This window comes from Cordyceps fumosorosea (genome assembly GCF_001636725.1).
Source record: "Cordyceps fumosorosea ARSEF 2679 chromosome Unknown scaffold_4, whole genome shotgun sequence".
In the NCBI taxonomy this organism is placed as follows: Eukaryota; Fungi; Ascomycota; class Sordariomycetes; order Hypocreales; family Cordycipitaceae; genus Cordyceps; species Cordyceps fumosorosea.
This window is the reverse complement of record NW_017387304.1, coordinates 517,782-533,272: the sequence shown is the minus strand read 5'-3', so window position 1 is coordinate 533,272 and position 15,491 is coordinate 517,782. Positions and strand designations below refer to the sequence as shown.

Genomic DNA, 15,491 nt, shown 5'->3' with positions numbered 1-15,491 from the left:
ACGACCACTTTGTGAAGGCAAGTTCCTCGAACATCGCTGTGAGATTGAGGCGAGACAAGACAACTTTCAACAGCGCTTGCAAAGGTCTACTGATTCATTCCTAGTAAATGAAAAGAAAAGAAGTAATTTGACTTTACCCAGCTCAGTTTTCAAATAGGCATCTCATCGCGTGACACCCTTCTCCCTTACTCGGATGAGGCGTTTCAGAGGTACGCCCGACGGCGCGCGCAATCCCTTCCAGAACAGTTCCCGACAAGCCATGCCGCCAAATGGCCATTTTCACGCCATTTTACCAGTATTCCTACCATTTGGCTCAATTTTTCAAAAGGCTTCAAAAGCGGCGTCCCTTTCCTCCTCGCTACTCCACACACTGAGCGGGCTGCGCTGGGGCAGTTCGTGAGCCATGACGTCACCGCATAGAAAACCCGCACATGGCACATCACATCGCCCCATGGCAATCCACATGTATGTTTTTTTTGAAACTTATTATTACAGGGGATGTATTCTCCATTTTGCCTTGCCGCAAGGTTCTCTGATGTGCCAGTTAATTATAAAAGAATTTCGGTGTATTTTTTCCTTCTGAAAGTCCCTCGTCAACACCATATGCTAATGGATACCTGCGTCATAATGCTTTGCAGCCAAGCCAATAGTTAACCACTGCGCTCTAGACGAGATACAGCAAGCGTGGCTTTAACTTGTCATCATCGTCACCGGTGGAGTGACGTCCAACCAACTATCGTGACCAGAACTCTCCTCAAGTCCCCTCTATACTGAGTGCACCTCGTTCCAGAACCGGCTCAACGCGGCCTAGACGAACAAATCGAGTTTCCCAAGTCAACTGTTATGTAACTCTAAACCACGCACTTGACACACCACGATAATTGTCCATTAGTAGACTGTAAATCAACAAACGGCCATGCGCTTTCAAGAAGCGTGGCATTGTAGCATTATATCATTGTCATCTACTCTGGCGAAACAACCGGCGGGGTGCAACCAGGAACGCTTCGAAGCTAGATAACTATGCCAGCAGCTGCAAGCCCAACCGCATCCCGGTCGAGTCCCTTTGCGTTGCATTTCCCCAATCCTCCCCGGCTCGCTCATGGCAGAATTACCCCATCTGGACGACCTAAAAAGGACCGCGTGTGTAACTTGACTATTAGAACAAGTTGATGAGCCAAGTAGCTGGGTGGCCGCGGCGACCTGTACCACCATGACGCCACATTGTCAAGCTTGTGCAAAGGAACAAATAATACCCTAATCTCTTCAGCTGGATAGTAGTCAGTAGAAATATCAGTTGGCCATATCACCAAATACGAAAACCTTCTTCATATTCCGGCTCCAGGTCCTCAAATAGCTGACTGAGCGCAGATAAGGGTAGGTAAAGTAGAAGGATCTTCAGCCAGATCCCCCGACGCGGAGGGAGGCGCAGGCTTGAATATGCACATGTACAAGCCTTGCATGAAACTGAGCCCCTAACTTAAAACTAGCCGAGTAAACTCAAAGTCGCTGGGGTTCTACTGTCAATTAGATTATTGCTTGTCATCCTACTGTCAACAACCAATCCGAGAGTCAACATTCAACGCTGATCGTAGGGCGAGCATAATTAGGGCTGGCGCCACATGCTAGTTATTAGTTAGTGTAGCAACGGAACTCTTCGCCCCGAGAGCGAGAGAGTCGCGTGCGACGGGCCGAGAGCAGCAAGAAGCCTTGAAGGCATCTGGCCGAGGTTCGGTTCCCTTACCAACATGCATATTTTGTCTCACTTTACTGCTCCGAGAGTCGGTGCCAATAACTTTGACAACAATTTGTCAAACAAGAAGCCAAGACGCAAATTGGTGCATAGTTCCACATACAGGTCGTATCGACTAACTATAGTTAGTTCCTACCCACCGTTAGAACCGCACTATCTAGTTATGTCGCACCCTCTCGTGCCTCTTGATGACTTTGTCCTCCAGGCTCCACGACTCAGAATGAAAGACACTGGGTCCTTGAATTTTTTACGGTTCCTACCAGTACAGTAAGAAATGCTGAGGACGGGGGATCCATCCACACATCCTCGAATGGGCTGATCCCAGCCCCCCCTTCCCTTCATTCAGCTCCGTCCAGAACGGGGCTGCCCGTCAGCAACCAATCCTTGGGAGTCCGTGGCGGCGAACCGTTTCCTCTGAGCCAGGCCAGCGGGCCCGGTTTTCATTTGCCCATTTTGACAGAAAAAACGCCGTATTTCACTTGCGTGGTCTTCGTGTGGGAACACACAAAGAAACAGGGTCCTCTCTGGTTGGCTCAGTTTCGGGACGGAATGCGCTCTGTTGGGCGACAGGTTCCACGCCCTAGAAACACGTTTGCGACGGAGGCGCGCCCCGTCTGTGTTCGTAGGCGAAAACATGGGCAACTTCAAAGTCTCCAACCGGTTACATTGGAAGGAGGTTTGGCCATGGTTGCTTTAGTGCGTACACAACGCGCACCTCGAGCTGCCCGGTCGATGGCTCCGGAGGCTTCCAATTCACCACGCTCCCGATTGGGCTTGTCGCGGCAGCGTCCCGCGCATTCACCCTTGGCGAAACCTTGCCAGGACCGCAGCCTGAGAGGCTGAAGCCATCATAACTCGCTCTACTGGTATACACCGGCTGACAGGCAGCTTGTCTCAAACTGACCTGCATAGCAACAACAAACTCACGCCAGTGATCCATACCTCGTCCCCTTTTTTCCTTTACTTTGTTTAGCCATTTAGTTAGCCTCGCCGCTCTCTCCAGCTCGGCAGGCGTTAGCTTGCCATCCGCAGATAGCAACCGGGCTCTTATTAGTCGAGTTCGACCCCAAAGCTCGCACGCATTGATACAACCGCGACCATCTCCAAGCCTCAAAAACATGGGGTTTCGCGATATGCCGTATGTATACCGAGATACCGAGCGAGCCCCGAGGATTTTAAACTTCCTATCTGTTGTTTCGTGCTTGGCCTGTTGCGACGATCCGGGATGCGCTTGCGAGTCTCCCGATCACGAGGTCGGACAAAACACTAAATTGACGCCGCGTGCTGACAACTTGGATAAGCCAACGACGAATAGCTCGAGAGCCTTGGCAATATACGGTACATCTATGGAGATTGGGTCAACTATCTGTTGACGCAATGAGGCTCGGTAACTTGATGAGTTGTGCAATGGGCTGACGGCGATTGGCTCGCTCGCCAAGCAGCATGCGGGGGAGGGGCCGCCCGGTATTACTCGTAACGGTCCTTGCATTAAACTATCGGGGAACGCAGGTGATGCATTGTACGGTTGGGCTTGCCGTGTCTTGCAGACAATGCTACCAAGGTTGTCTGCCCATGTGTCTTGCATCGAATCTAGCTCACCACGACTCTCCGGAGCGTAGAATCGACATGGACGTGAAGTGATGGCCCAACGCCAAAGTGTTTCCACGGAAGCAGATAAAATGCTCTCTGACGGATAAAACAACTACAACAAGCGCACCGCGGGACCCTGACTTGGCTTCTCCGGAAGCCCGCCCACGGGAATCCAAACGTGAACTCTCTGTCTAGGGTAGCATCTACCCTATTCTGTTGACAGACGTGCAAGTTCTCTACGGCCGCGCCGCCAAGCACCCGGACTTCCACGGATAAAATGTCATCCAAAATATCTCTCATTATTTTGAATGAAAGGTATACCGTAAACCCGCCAAATATGCAAAATTGCTGGTCTTCTCCATCTGCATTTTTTCACACAGCTGGCGTGTTGGCGAGACTCGCTGTGGGGCTAGGCAGAAAACAGCAATGACTCATCACCTCGATAGCCTTATAGGTAGAAATAAGTGTAGAGGTTTTCAACAAATAAGCAACATAGCTCAGTGGAAGAGCGACGGGCTCATAACCCGTAGGTCCCTGGATCGAGACCAGGTGTTGCTATTTGACCATCACTTTTTTGCTCTTTTCTCCTTTCGCCTTTTAACGTCTCTTCTTTGTGCTCTCTATTGTTTCATTTCTTCTCCACCCAGCCGTTTCTTTTTCATCCCTTTCGATCCTCAATCTTTCTTTATCCCCCCTCTTTACGATCCTACACCCTGCCTTCTTGGGGTTTCGCGAGTTCACTGATCATTACTCTCTCGTCACGTCCACAAACGCACACCAGATGATAAAGATAAATTTGCACATTACTATCAGCATACTATCCGATCTATACAATTCTTTAATATCCATAACGTCTTCACTTTTCCTCCCTCCCTCTCATGTTGGGTATCTTTGATCAACTCGACCTGGCCGCAGCCGCATTCGCCTCTGCAGCTGTCGCCGACGTCTCGCCCGCAGTACCAGCCGCCGCGGCCGCGGTGCCAGTTTCACGCACCCCCGAGGTTCCGTTGGCAGGATGGGCAAGAGGCTCGTGGTCGTGCGCCGACTTGGCTGGCGCGGACATGCCATACCATGCCACGACCATGGTACCTAGGATACCAGTGATGCAGCTAAACACGAAAGCAATGATGCCGCGCGTGGTAAATCTATCTTTGGGTTAGTATCATTCTCCCTTTTCATTCTTGAGTTGTGTTGTCAAAACCTACCCGGCAGGCAAAGGAGCAGGAGGGGTGGGCTGCCCCGTTAGATCCAGCAGATCCTTGGTGTTTGCAGCCGCATTGCCCTGCGTGGCCATGCCCGCGGCGGCGCAGTTGTCGAGGTGGTTCTGAGGAATGGTAAACTGCTTCTGCAGCTCCAGCGGGGCCTCGACAAACGTGGCCAGCAAGCCCAATACGACGTGCCACTCAATGTGGCAGTGGAAGAGCCAGACGCCCGGGTTGTTGGCCTTGAAGCGCAGGACAATGTTGCCTTGGGGCCAGACGACGAGGGTGTCGCGGCGCATGGGCACCTGGCTGAGCTGCGATTCGGTCAGGTTCTCGCTCTCGAAGGTTCCGGCCTCCTCGGCCGAGCGGTGGATGGCCTGGAAGGCGTGGCCGTGGAGGTGGAAAGGGTGGCGGCCCGTGTCGAGGTTGTTGACGACGATCTGGACGATCTCGTCCTTTTCGAGAACAAAAGGGTGTGTGTACTCGCCATAGACGGTGGGGTTCGTGGCCTGCTCGCCGCTGGATAGGACGCTGTAGAGGGACGGAACCTTGGGCGTCTTGTAGGTGATGTTGTTGAAGAAGGCGTAGTTGGCGCCATCGCCGAGGTTGTCCATGATGACGTCGAGCTCGACTGTCTTCTGGGGCTCGGGCAGCAGCTTCATCCCATCATAGGGCTCCAGGGTCATGTCATCGAACGGATCAAATTCTCCGTCGACAATCTTGGCATCCGGCTTGGGCTTACTGTCGTCGTAGCTGAGCCAGCCGGTGGAGTTGTAGTTGAGATCGTCAGGCAGTTGATCAAACAGGGTCTGTCAATGTTAGCCTGCACCTTTCTGCGACTCCTAACAGCACCTGACTTACCGTATCCATTGATGCGACGATGGGAAAGTTGGCAGAGGTATCGTTCTTGGTGGTGAGGAGGAAGCTGACACGCTGGGCAGCAGCGATGTACACCATCTCGGCAGGGGCCGACTTGGTGTAGACGCCGTCTACCTCAACAATCTGCATAGTGTGGTCCTCGATCCAGAGATACTGTCCGGCAAAGGCGCCAATGTTGATGACGCGGAACAGGTACGTCTTGCCGGGCTGGACAGGAAGGGTCATGTTCTGGGTGTCATTCATGAGAGCAGCTTTGGGGACGGGCTCGGCGCCAGTTGGGTTGCCCTTGGAGAGGAAGATGGGGATGAGATCCTGCATCTGATCATGGTACCAGTCGGACAGGGTCAAGACACGCTCCTCGTCGACCTTGTCCTTGTAGGGAAAGTCTTTGTCGTTGACGATCAAGGGCCCGCGCAGGCCGTCAGGGTACTGGGCATTCGAGTGAGAGTGATACCAGTAAGTGCCGGGCTGGTCGACGGTGAAGTTGTAAGTGAAGGAGGAGCCCGGGGGGATGGGGCATTGGGTGACGCCGGCCGGGCCGTCCATGAGGTTGGAGCCGTTCATGTAGAGGCCGTGGAAGTGTAGCGAGGTGCTCTGGTTTCCGAGCTGGTTGTTGACGTTGATGACTAGGCGGTCGCCAACGTCGACCTCGAGGCGCGGGATCGGCCATTGGTTGTTGACGCCAATGACGGGACGAGGCTGGGCACCATCGGGGTTGGCGGTAACCCAGGTGATGTTGAAGTCGTGAGTGACGGTGGCCGCTGAGGCGAGGGCGGCGAGGGCGGCAGCGGCAACGGCCGTCTTGACGAGAGGCGCCATGACGAGCGAGCAGCGCTTGTTTATATGGCTGTATAACTCAATTGGGGAAACGTTGATGAGCAAGTTTAGTTAGCTGTGCTTGCTGAGGTTACAGTAGTAACGAAAGAAGAGACGAGAAGATATCTGCGTCCTTTTGAGAAAGATTTGGGCAGTAGTGTGTTGGAGGGTTGCGACAAACGGGCGGGTTGATGGCCATCTGGGCTGGAGACGAGCAAAGCGCAATCAGTCAGTCATGAATGGGCTGGACTGGGGTGACTTGCAGGCTGTCGGAGCCGCTGCAGGGCCGTCGTAGGCTGCAAGTGCAGAGGCTAGAGCTGCCCGAATGGGGCAAGCAACGGGGCACCCTTTAGCGGACTGGGTCCTCTATTTTAGTGGCGGCGTGGATTGCCAGGGTTCATTTTAAGTGGACACCCAGCTGAAAGTCTCGGCAAGGTCCCTGCAAGTTCGCTAAAGGGTCGCTATAAACGGGAGCAAATGGACAGTGTGCGGATATCGGCTGTTCAAAGCATGATGGACATATATCTCTCCTGAATTATTGATTTCATTTCTTATCGAGGCTGCCAAAATGTCGAACAAGCATACGCAGCAAAGGGAATGGCGCGGCTCGACGTCGACCGACGGGTGGCAGCACTAAGGTACCTAGGGAGATAGTACTCTACAGCTCGGGCTCTGCACGGATTGCATGTCGGGGCGGGGTGGTGTCTACTCAACGTTTCATTCTAGCTTCTGACAAAAACTTTGATATTCCTATTCGCCTGTCTGCTAGCCTGCCTGCCGCCACTGGCCTGCTTGTCGAGGTTACATGGGATCGGCACTTGGCCGCCGCAAAAGACCACTGGTAGTTCGACCGGCTGGACATGTCTCCGCCAGTAAGCCAGGTAAACAAGGGCAAAGAAAGAAGAAAACCAGCACGGGCGCAGGTGACCTGATTTTCGGCGACCATCACCGTACAAATGCAGCTTTTTCGCGCACCTTAAACCGGGTGTAAGTTGGAGCCAGCAACAGTCGGTCGTGGGATTGGGCTTGAACGAGGCGTCGAGGACGAATGGCGATTGGACAAGAGGATCTGATTAGCATGGGGCTGAAAGCGCCACGGCTTTTGTTAGGCGCGGCCACCATCAATCAACTGATTGATATGATCCGTAGATTGGAGAGAAAGAAAAATCTTTCATCGGCATGGGCGAGGAGTTTAGGCCGAGGATATGGTTATTGGCATGGATCGCCCCGTGGTCGGAGCTGACGAGAACAGGGCGAGGGTGGCCTGATGGTGGACGGGCAAACGGATCAGCCAACTAACTAGTCAGTTGATCAAATTTGCCATGCGTTGCTGAAGATGGGAGATGGCGCAGGAATGCGTCTTGCATGCCACCAAGGTGGAACAAGTAATGCAGTGATATGATCATGACAAGGCCTTGTTCGTCCGAACTGATGATGTCTTGGCCAAGATGAATCTGCAGCGGCGGCTTCGTCATGTAACGCTTCATCTCTGTATTACTACCAATCACCCACTGTATTCGGCACTTCGCCGCCTTATGCCCCGCCAAATCGTTCGCCAAGGACCGCTGTAGGCTGCCGGTTCAGATGCAAGGCTGCTTGGCAGAAATCGTCCAAGACAAAAAAAGGGGACCCTGGAGCACATCTCTGGGCATGCATACCAAAACCCGGTATCTTGGTTGAGACAAGTAAACAAAGACAAAGAAGGTTCTCGGAAGAAGACGAAGACGGCGAAAAAGAAGTAGGAGAGGGTCGCATTTACAGGTACTCGGACCTTTTGCCCTTTCTACAGAAACAAAGAGCCCCGAGCACCACCAACCACAGCGGCATAAATCTGCCGGTGGCTGGGGTCTCCTCTTCGAGCTGTCAAACGCTAAAATACTCGCTAATATTGTAGCTACTGGTAACGGGATCAAAAAGATAAAGTGAAACCGAATGGAAAATTTTGGTAAAGACGAGCTAACCGACCACTCACAATCCCCACAAACCCTCCCTCTCTCTTCGTACCGCCGTTACCTTCCTTCCTTGTGAATATTATAATTCAGGTGATAGTCGACATCCACCACCATCCACCACCTCAACAAGCCGTCTCGAGTCCCTTGCCACCTCGCCAAACGCCACCAAACATCAACGCTCGCCCAATTGACATTATCTGATCCGAACCGACCCTCTCGGTTTCCGCATCTTTTCAAGTTCCTCCTCTTCTCGCGCGTTTTCCGAGTCATCGATCCCAGACAAGCAACTCTAACCATACGAGCCACCCCCCCCCTCCCCACCACACAGCTGAAAAGCCATTTCCCCCCCTCTGGGGCTGATACGCTGCTCACTCTCTGCCTGGCCTGTCCTTTGATCAAATTGGTAGTTTCCCCTCTGCCAACTTCCGGCTCTTTTCTTTGAGAATTTCCCTCGTGGCCTGATATTGCCGACCCTGGTGCGAGAGCCGACCCCAATCGTGTTGCAAACGACAACACAAAACCAACCCGCTCTCCGGCCACAACCACCACCGACACTACCTCCCACACCAAGGCACAAGCAAAGTAAACCGCAGCCATGCCCCAAGTCTTTGCCGTCCCCGTCTTCCTCCTCGTCTTTCGCGAGGCCCTCGAGGCCGTCATCATCGTCTCGATTCTGCTCGCCTTTCTGAAGCAGACCCTCGGCGGGCCCGATGGCGATGCTAAGGCTTACAAGAAGCTGCGACGACAGGTGTGTTCCCAATCGCAACCAGGAACAGTGATGGCAATGATCATGCCAAGAAGAAAACCATAGAACGCTCGCCCACTAACACACTTCTTATAGGTCTGGTTAGGCAGTCTCATAGGCTTCTTCATCTGCATGGTCGTCGCAAGCGCCATCATCGGCGTCTTCTACACCGTCGGCCGCTCCTCCTGGTCCCAAAACGGCCTCTACTACGAGGGCGCATTCTGCCTCTTCGGCTCCGTCATCATTACCATCATGGGTGCTGCCCTCCTCCGTGTCACCAAGATGCAGGACAAGTGGCGCCTCAAGCTTGCCAAGGCCGTGGACAACCCCCTCCGCCTCGGCGGCCGCAAGGGTATCGTCAAACGCTTCATGGAGAAGTACGCCATGTTCATGCTCCCCTTTATCACCGTCCTCCGCGAGGGTATTGAGGCTGTCGTCTTCGTCGCCGGCGTCTCCTTCACTGCCCCGGCTACGGCGTTCCCTCTCCCCGTCGTTTGCGGCCTCCTCGTCGGTGGCATCGTCGGTTACATCCTCTACCGGTAAGTCAAGTCCCATTAACTCATATTTCTCCTCTCTAATGGGACAACGTTAGTGGTGGTACTGGCACCAAGCTTCAGCTGTTCCTTGTCGTCTCTACCTGCCTGCTCTACCTTGTCGCCGCCGGTCTCTTCTCCCGTGGCGTCTGGGCCTTCGAGTCGGCCGAGTGGAACAAGGTCGTCGGCGGCGACGCCGCCGAAGTTGGCAACGGACCCGGCTCTTATGATATTGACCGAAGCGTCTGGCACGTCAACGTAAGCTATCTTGCCCATCATCCGCGCCTTTGATTCCACCCCACTTACACCTATTTCCTTTACAGTGCTGCGGCCCAGAAGCGCCTGGCTCCGAGGCTTGGGGTATCCTCAACGCCATCTTTGGCTGGACCAACTCGGCCACCTACGGTTCCGTCATCTCCTACAACATCTATTGGATCTTTGTTATCGCCGCTTTCATCATCATGCGCTTCCACGAGTCCACCGGCCACTACCCCTTCATGAAGGCCAAGGCCAAGACGTCCGACTCGGACAGCGACCACAACAGCACCAGCGCCGACAGCCATGGTGCTGTCGAAAGCAAGGCGCCTGTTCGTGAGAAGACCACGGCTGCTGCTTCTGAGTAGTTTAAAAAAAAGAGAAGTATGGAAGACCTTTTTCGGTCATCAACGGAGGACTAATTTGCCATCTAACGTATATACCAACTGATTTCAATGCATTTGTTAGACGACATGGTCAATTCATGTACTCATTACGCAATGAGGGCTAGTAATATATTTATAAAAGAGTACAGTTTGAATGAGTAAAAAGACCCGAACAAGATGCATACACCAAGGTGCACCTACAGTCTGAACGCCCAAGCGATTCCCTAAAACCCAAGAAACGCCAGTGGATATCCGCCATGCAAGACAATCAGAGCAAAAAGAGGGTACAGTCAAAGCCAATCTGCCCCTCACTATCGCAGCCTGAATTTTGAAAACGAATACTTGCGCATCGAGCTTCCCTCCAGCGCCTCCAGCGACTGTCCCGATGCCTTGCGGTACCACCTCGACCGTGCCGTCGTCGTCGTCGTCGTCGTCGGCGAGGCGCCCTTGTCCCGAGGCGCCGCCGTCTTGACGTAGTTGATGTTGGTCGGCGAGAACCGCGCGTTGACGTCGCTCAGGTCGCACAGCCGCTGCAGGCTCCGGGCGCGGGACTCGGTGAGCAGACAGGTCGTCGTGCCCGAGTCGACGGGCGAGGTAGGCGAGCCGGACGACGACGACGCTGAAGTTGTCGGGCTGAGGTCGACGCTTCGACCGCGGCTGCGCGTCGACGAGGAAGCGGAGGAGGAACTTGTCGGCGCGCCGTCGGCGGGAATGAGGTTGGTGGTGTGCAGCTGGGCGAGCCAGCGGCTTGTCTCGCTGAGGTTGATGTGCAGGGGGGCCATGGTGATGAGTGGGTGGTTGTTGTTGTCGTGTTGTTGTAGCTATTCTCTATAAAGGCGCTTCTCACGGAGAGAAAACTTTCAAAAAAAGGATAAGAATAAGCGAGCTTGGAGTTTTGATAAAAAGCCAATGAATAAAAACAAATAGTAGATAAATGACGGGAGGGGTGATTTGCTGCTTTTGAACTCTTGCACGAATATTCCAAGTTCGGGAAACACCACCCCGTCCCTCCTTCTTTCCTCTCAGTTGTGCTTAACAAAGTGCGCCAGGCGTCGAAAAAAAAAAAGAATTGAGTACAACATGGTCGGTAGCAAGTCAAGGAGAAAACAACCACAAAAAGAAAGGGTTCTTCCCCAGATTCAGGGTGCAAGGCTAGTGGCGCGCGGCTTTCGCAGTTTCGAGGCCAAAGGCATCTCGATGTAGGCGGTGCTGCGATTAGGGTTCAACAAGAGGCTAAAAAGGGAAACACCGGCAACTCCCCTCTTTCTCTCCCTCTCTCTCTTTGCGTTTCGCCAGCCGCTCTGGGCCTAATAACACAACATTGGGTCAGACAACTTGTGCCAAAAAAAAAGAGGACCGGAACGTTCCAACTGGTGAGTCACACAGACAACTTGTTGACCTGTGAGCAAAGTATCACGATGCTTTTACGAGCGGCAGAGTTTCCATAATATAAATAGATGATTGGCGCTATTTGGAGATGAATAATAATCGTGTGACTACTATTTTCTTGATGCCGTTGTTTGTGTTGCTGTACTTTTCACTTTGACTTTCCTGGATGCTATCAATGCCCTTCTAATTATGACGTCTCGACAGCGGCACCTGCCGACTCCCCAGCGGTAAGGCCCTGTCGGATTTTTAAAACGCTGTCAACAATAACTGCATCGATACCTTGCTTTACTTGCCGCTGCATTTCAAAACAGTTAGCAAATTGCATGCTGATAATAATGGCAATTCCCAGAAGCTAGGTAGTGTGGGTACGAACCTCGACCATGATCTCGTCGTTGTTTAATGTGCCGTAGCTTACGCAGACCAAGCCACTCTCCTTGACAACCTTGACCAGACGAGGACTGTTGATGAGCGGCTCTGCGGCGGAGACAATACCCAGCAGGTTCCAGCGGCTGGCGAACCGAATGGCTTCCTGCAGCGATGAGGCACGGATATCTGAGACGGGGCTGCAGCCGGCGTCTGTAAGGAACAGGATGGGGATTGACGGCTGCTTGTAGCTCAAACTTAAGCAAAGGTCGGGGTTGAACGAGCTAAAAATGACGTGTCGCTCGCCTGCGAGGTCGTAGACTTTGGAAAGCACAGTGTCGCAGAAAGAGTTGAGCTCGACAGCGTACGTGTCCATGTCATGCTCCTCCGTTTCGTGCAGCATCGGGTACTTCATCTCAATGTTGAAGCCAGTGTCTGCTGGAAGCTTGCGGAATAGATCCTCCAAAGTCGCAAAGGGCGCCTGGATAAAGTTACCCCGCGAGTTCGCCTTGAAGCCCTTCTCCTTGAAGTCGCGCGTGTGCTTCATGCGCTCATCCATTTCGCCAGAGCCGGAACCGGTCCCAGCAAAGCCCATCGAGTGTGAGCGTTTTGGTGCAAAACTGCTACTACGAGCACGAGAGCCAGATCCATAAGAATCAGCGTGTTTGGCCCTCTCGTCGGTGCGATGGCGCTTCTCAGGGTTAATGTGCAAAAATTGCTCCAGGGTGAGCGTGTGCACGGGCGCGTCGATACCCGTCTCGCTGACGAGAAAATCATGGTAAATGACGGGGACGTGGTCCTTGGTGAGTTGCACGTCGAATTCAACGTAGTGGGCTCCCAAGTTGGCTGCGGCGATGAATGAAGGAATGGTATTCTCGCCAAGCTGCAGAGATTTGTTGGAGCTGGCATTCTTTCCCAGGCCACGATGGCCGATGAGCATGGTCGTCTCGAGCTTCTTCCAGTACGTTTGACGGGAGGTAATCTCCATATTTGGGTGGTGGAAAGGCGTAATGACGTGAAAGTGAAAGTTGACAGTGCCAATGATGTCAAAGCTGCTAGACATAATGGGAACGCAAACATCACCTTGCAGGTTCATGCGACTAGAGCCCATAGTGGGTTTGACCGACGAAAGAAGCGCCACGGCACGCCCAACCTTGGCCTTTTGGTTGCCGGAATACGTGGGCACAATATCGAACATGAGTTTCACCTTTTCGGCATTTCCTGTGGTAAAGACAACAGGTTCAGTGGCAATACCATCATGTACAGGCAAATCAATAATGGTAGGTTCGCCGACGGCTCCGGCGGCAGAAACAACGACCGATAGTGCTGTGTCGAGTTGCGTGCTATGCGCCTCGGTGAGCGGGATGCTGTCGAGGTTGACCGCCTCTGTCGTCTTGCGTATATCCATGGAACCGAGGTTCACCAAGACCAGGCTCTCATTGCGGAGGTAACGATGGCCAAAAGTCTTGACGGAATCTACAGGGCGAGTCTGGCAGCTCGTGACAGTTCCATTTGACCGACGGCCGTCGAGCGAGGACGCCTCTGGGGGACTTGCTGACAGCCCTTGCTCAGCCAGACGCTTAGGCGCTTCCTCAGTTTCCTCGTCCGTATAAGAGCCAAGGAGTCGCGCAATATCCATGTGTCCGCGAAGAGAGGCGTGCTCCTTTGCGGTCCAGCCTGAAGCATCAGGGTTGGAGAGCTGTGCGCCACCTTCTATGAGGAGTTGTACAACGTCGAGCGAGCCGTCCACGGCAGCGACATGTAGCGGTGCCCAAGAGTAAGAGTTCTCAGTCAGCTCCATATCAGCCTTTTGAGCATCTGTTCCCTTAAGAATCACTTCGGCACATTCGCGGTGATTGAAGCGAGCAGCAACGTGGAGAGCTGTCTCGCCAGTCTTGTCGCGCCAGTTGATGTCGACACCAGCCTCAAGAAGCATCTGCACAATGACCCAGTAATTGGCTTTGGTCGCGAGAGCAAGAACGGCACCAGATTTGCCAACTTGCTTTCGTAACTCAGGCTTCGCATCGCTGCTGCCTTGCCAGTTTTCACCCTGCAAAAGCGCCTTGGTAGTGAGAGGATGACCGCCAATGACACTTAGATGCAGGGGCGCGTAGCCCTCACTATCCTGCCATGCGGGAGCGTCGATACCATCACCAACGTCAAACTGGTTCCATTGTTGCATGCGGGCCATGAGGACCTGGCAAAGCACAACAAAGCCTGCCTGTGCGGCATAGTGCAGAGGCATACGACCGAACGAGTCCCGCGTGCGCAGAGAAATACGCTGTTCGGGTTTGAGACTGTCGAGGAGGAAGAGTAGCAGCTGAACAGTGTCATCATCCTTGTTTAGAAGCTGCGATTCCTTGGTGTTGATGGCCTTGATGGGAACAGCGGCCGACACGGCAGGCTGCAGGTGGCGTGTAGAGAACTGCGTACCAGCGGGGACAGGTCGATCGTCGATATTGGCTGCGGATTTTGTTCGGCCAATGTGAATGATCAGGCGGTGAATACAGTTGCGGCCGTTGATGTCGTCGGGTTCGTCCAGGTGCTTGATGAGGCCCAACAACAGCACGATGCATTTCTTGGACCGAGCAGAGATGGATCTTTGGAGCAAGTTAAGTAACAATGTTTGCGAGGCAGGTTCAGAAGGAGTGACAGTATTATGGATGGCCTCGTTGAGGCTCTTTTTGTCATCAGCGCGCACCGCCAGGTCAAGGATATCGAGCTGTGCCTGGGGCAGGTTTAGCATCGCCTTGGTGGAAGCACGACCGAGGGAACGGGTGGAACGATCCGACTTGGCATCGTCTACGTTTTGGGCATCGCTCAGGGCAGAGAGCCAGCGATTGATCTCGACGAGGAGGCGGGAGCTGCCACCGTCCTTGGCAAAGGGCTTGGTGTCGACCTTTGCGGAAATGTAGCTGTGCTGGGCGGCGATGCCGGGAACCTTCTTGTCGAGCTTCTTGGTGATCTTGACGAAGCCGCGGCGGTTGATCTCACCGAACCATTGGATATTGCGTAGAAGGGTGCGGAGCTCAAGGAGCGCGCCCATGACTTCTTCCACCTCATCATCGTCGAGGGTGGCGACAACATCGGGCATGCGGCCGTAGCGGTCTTGGAGGAGATTGAGGCGGCGACAGGCTTCAGCGTATTTCTTGTTGTAAAAGGAGTCGACGTCTTCGAGATTGCGATCCAGGGCGAAGAAGAGCTCTGTAGAAGAAAGAATCACGTTAGGTCACGCGGGGGGGGTATGGGACGAGCGTCGTCCCCCCCTTCGTCGAGCAAAGACAACATCAGATGCGTTTTTAAGGACGAGGCCGCCCACCTGCAGGATCTACCGTGGTTCCTTCCTTTGCCTTTTCGGACGCAGCTTTCACGAGCTTCTTGAGACCCTTGTAGTTGATGTATGAGGCTGCCCACTCGGGGACTTGATTGCGCGGGAGGCTTTGGAGGGTGGCTTTGTTAGTGCTTGGCCGGGGGGGGGATGAACGGAAAGAGCTCGTGACAGATTTTGTGCTGGACTTACTTTCGCCCGAACTTCATGGTAAAGATGGGAACGTTGTAGCAAAGCTTATTGGCGTTAATTCATTCGCAAACTTGGGGCGGGGCGTGAGTAGCGAGGCTTTCGCAAGCGCAG

At 53.5% G+C, this 15,491-nt stretch overlaps 4 protein-coding genes across 4 annotated transcripts; 1 reads left to right on the top strand and 3 right to left on the bottom strand.

The window, feature by feature from the left end:
- Nucleotides 1–4,235: 4,235 nt before the first annotated feature.
- On the bottom strand, nt 4,236–6,240 carry ISF_02354 (iron transport multicopper oxidase FET3 precursor; the record flags this gene model as incomplete). The annotated part of the gene is made up of 3 exons (XM_018845960.1): nt 4,236–4,485; nt 4,546–5,351; nt 5,404–6,240. The coding sequence occupies 3 exons, from the start codon at nt 6,238–6,240 to the stop codon at nt 4,236–4,238; spliced, it is 1,893 nt and encodes a 630-aa protein (XP_018706667.1).
- Nucleotides 6,241–8,784: 2,544 nt separating this feature from the next.
- ISF_02353 (high-affinity iron ion transporter FtrA) lies at nt 8,785–10,090 on the top strand (the record flags this gene model as incomplete). The annotated part of the gene is made up of 4 exons (XM_018845959.1): nt 8,785–8,937; nt 9,031–9,473; nt 9,527–9,725; nt 9,791–10,090. The coding sequence occupies 4 exons, from the start codon at nt 8,785–8,787 to the stop codon at nt 10,088–10,090; spliced, it is 1,095 nt and encodes a 364-aa protein (XP_018706666.1).
- A 329-nt stretch (nt 10,091–10,419) lies between these two features.
- ISF_02352 (hypothetical protein) lies at nt 10,420–10,890 on the bottom strand (the record flags this gene model as incomplete). The annotated part of the gene is made up of 1 exon (XM_018845958.1): nt 10,420–10,890. One exon carries the CDS (start codon nt 10,888–10,890, stop codon nt 10,420–10,422), a length of 471 nt encoding a protein of 156 aa, XP_018706665.1.
- A 794-nt stretch (nt 10,891–11,684) lies between these two features.
- Nucleotides 11,685–15,397, bottom strand: ISF_02351 (glycerophosphodiester phosphodiesterase GDE1; the record flags this gene model as incomplete). Its single annotated transcript, XM_018845957.1, has 4 exons — nt 11,685–11,792; nt 11,871–15,064; nt 15,180–15,298; nt 15,381–15,397. 4 exons carry the CDS (start codon nt 15,395–15,397, stop codon nt 11,685–11,687), a joined length of 3,438 nt encoding a protein of 1,145 aa, XP_018706664.1.
- Between the last annotated feature and the right edge of the window lie 94 nt (nt 15,398–15,491).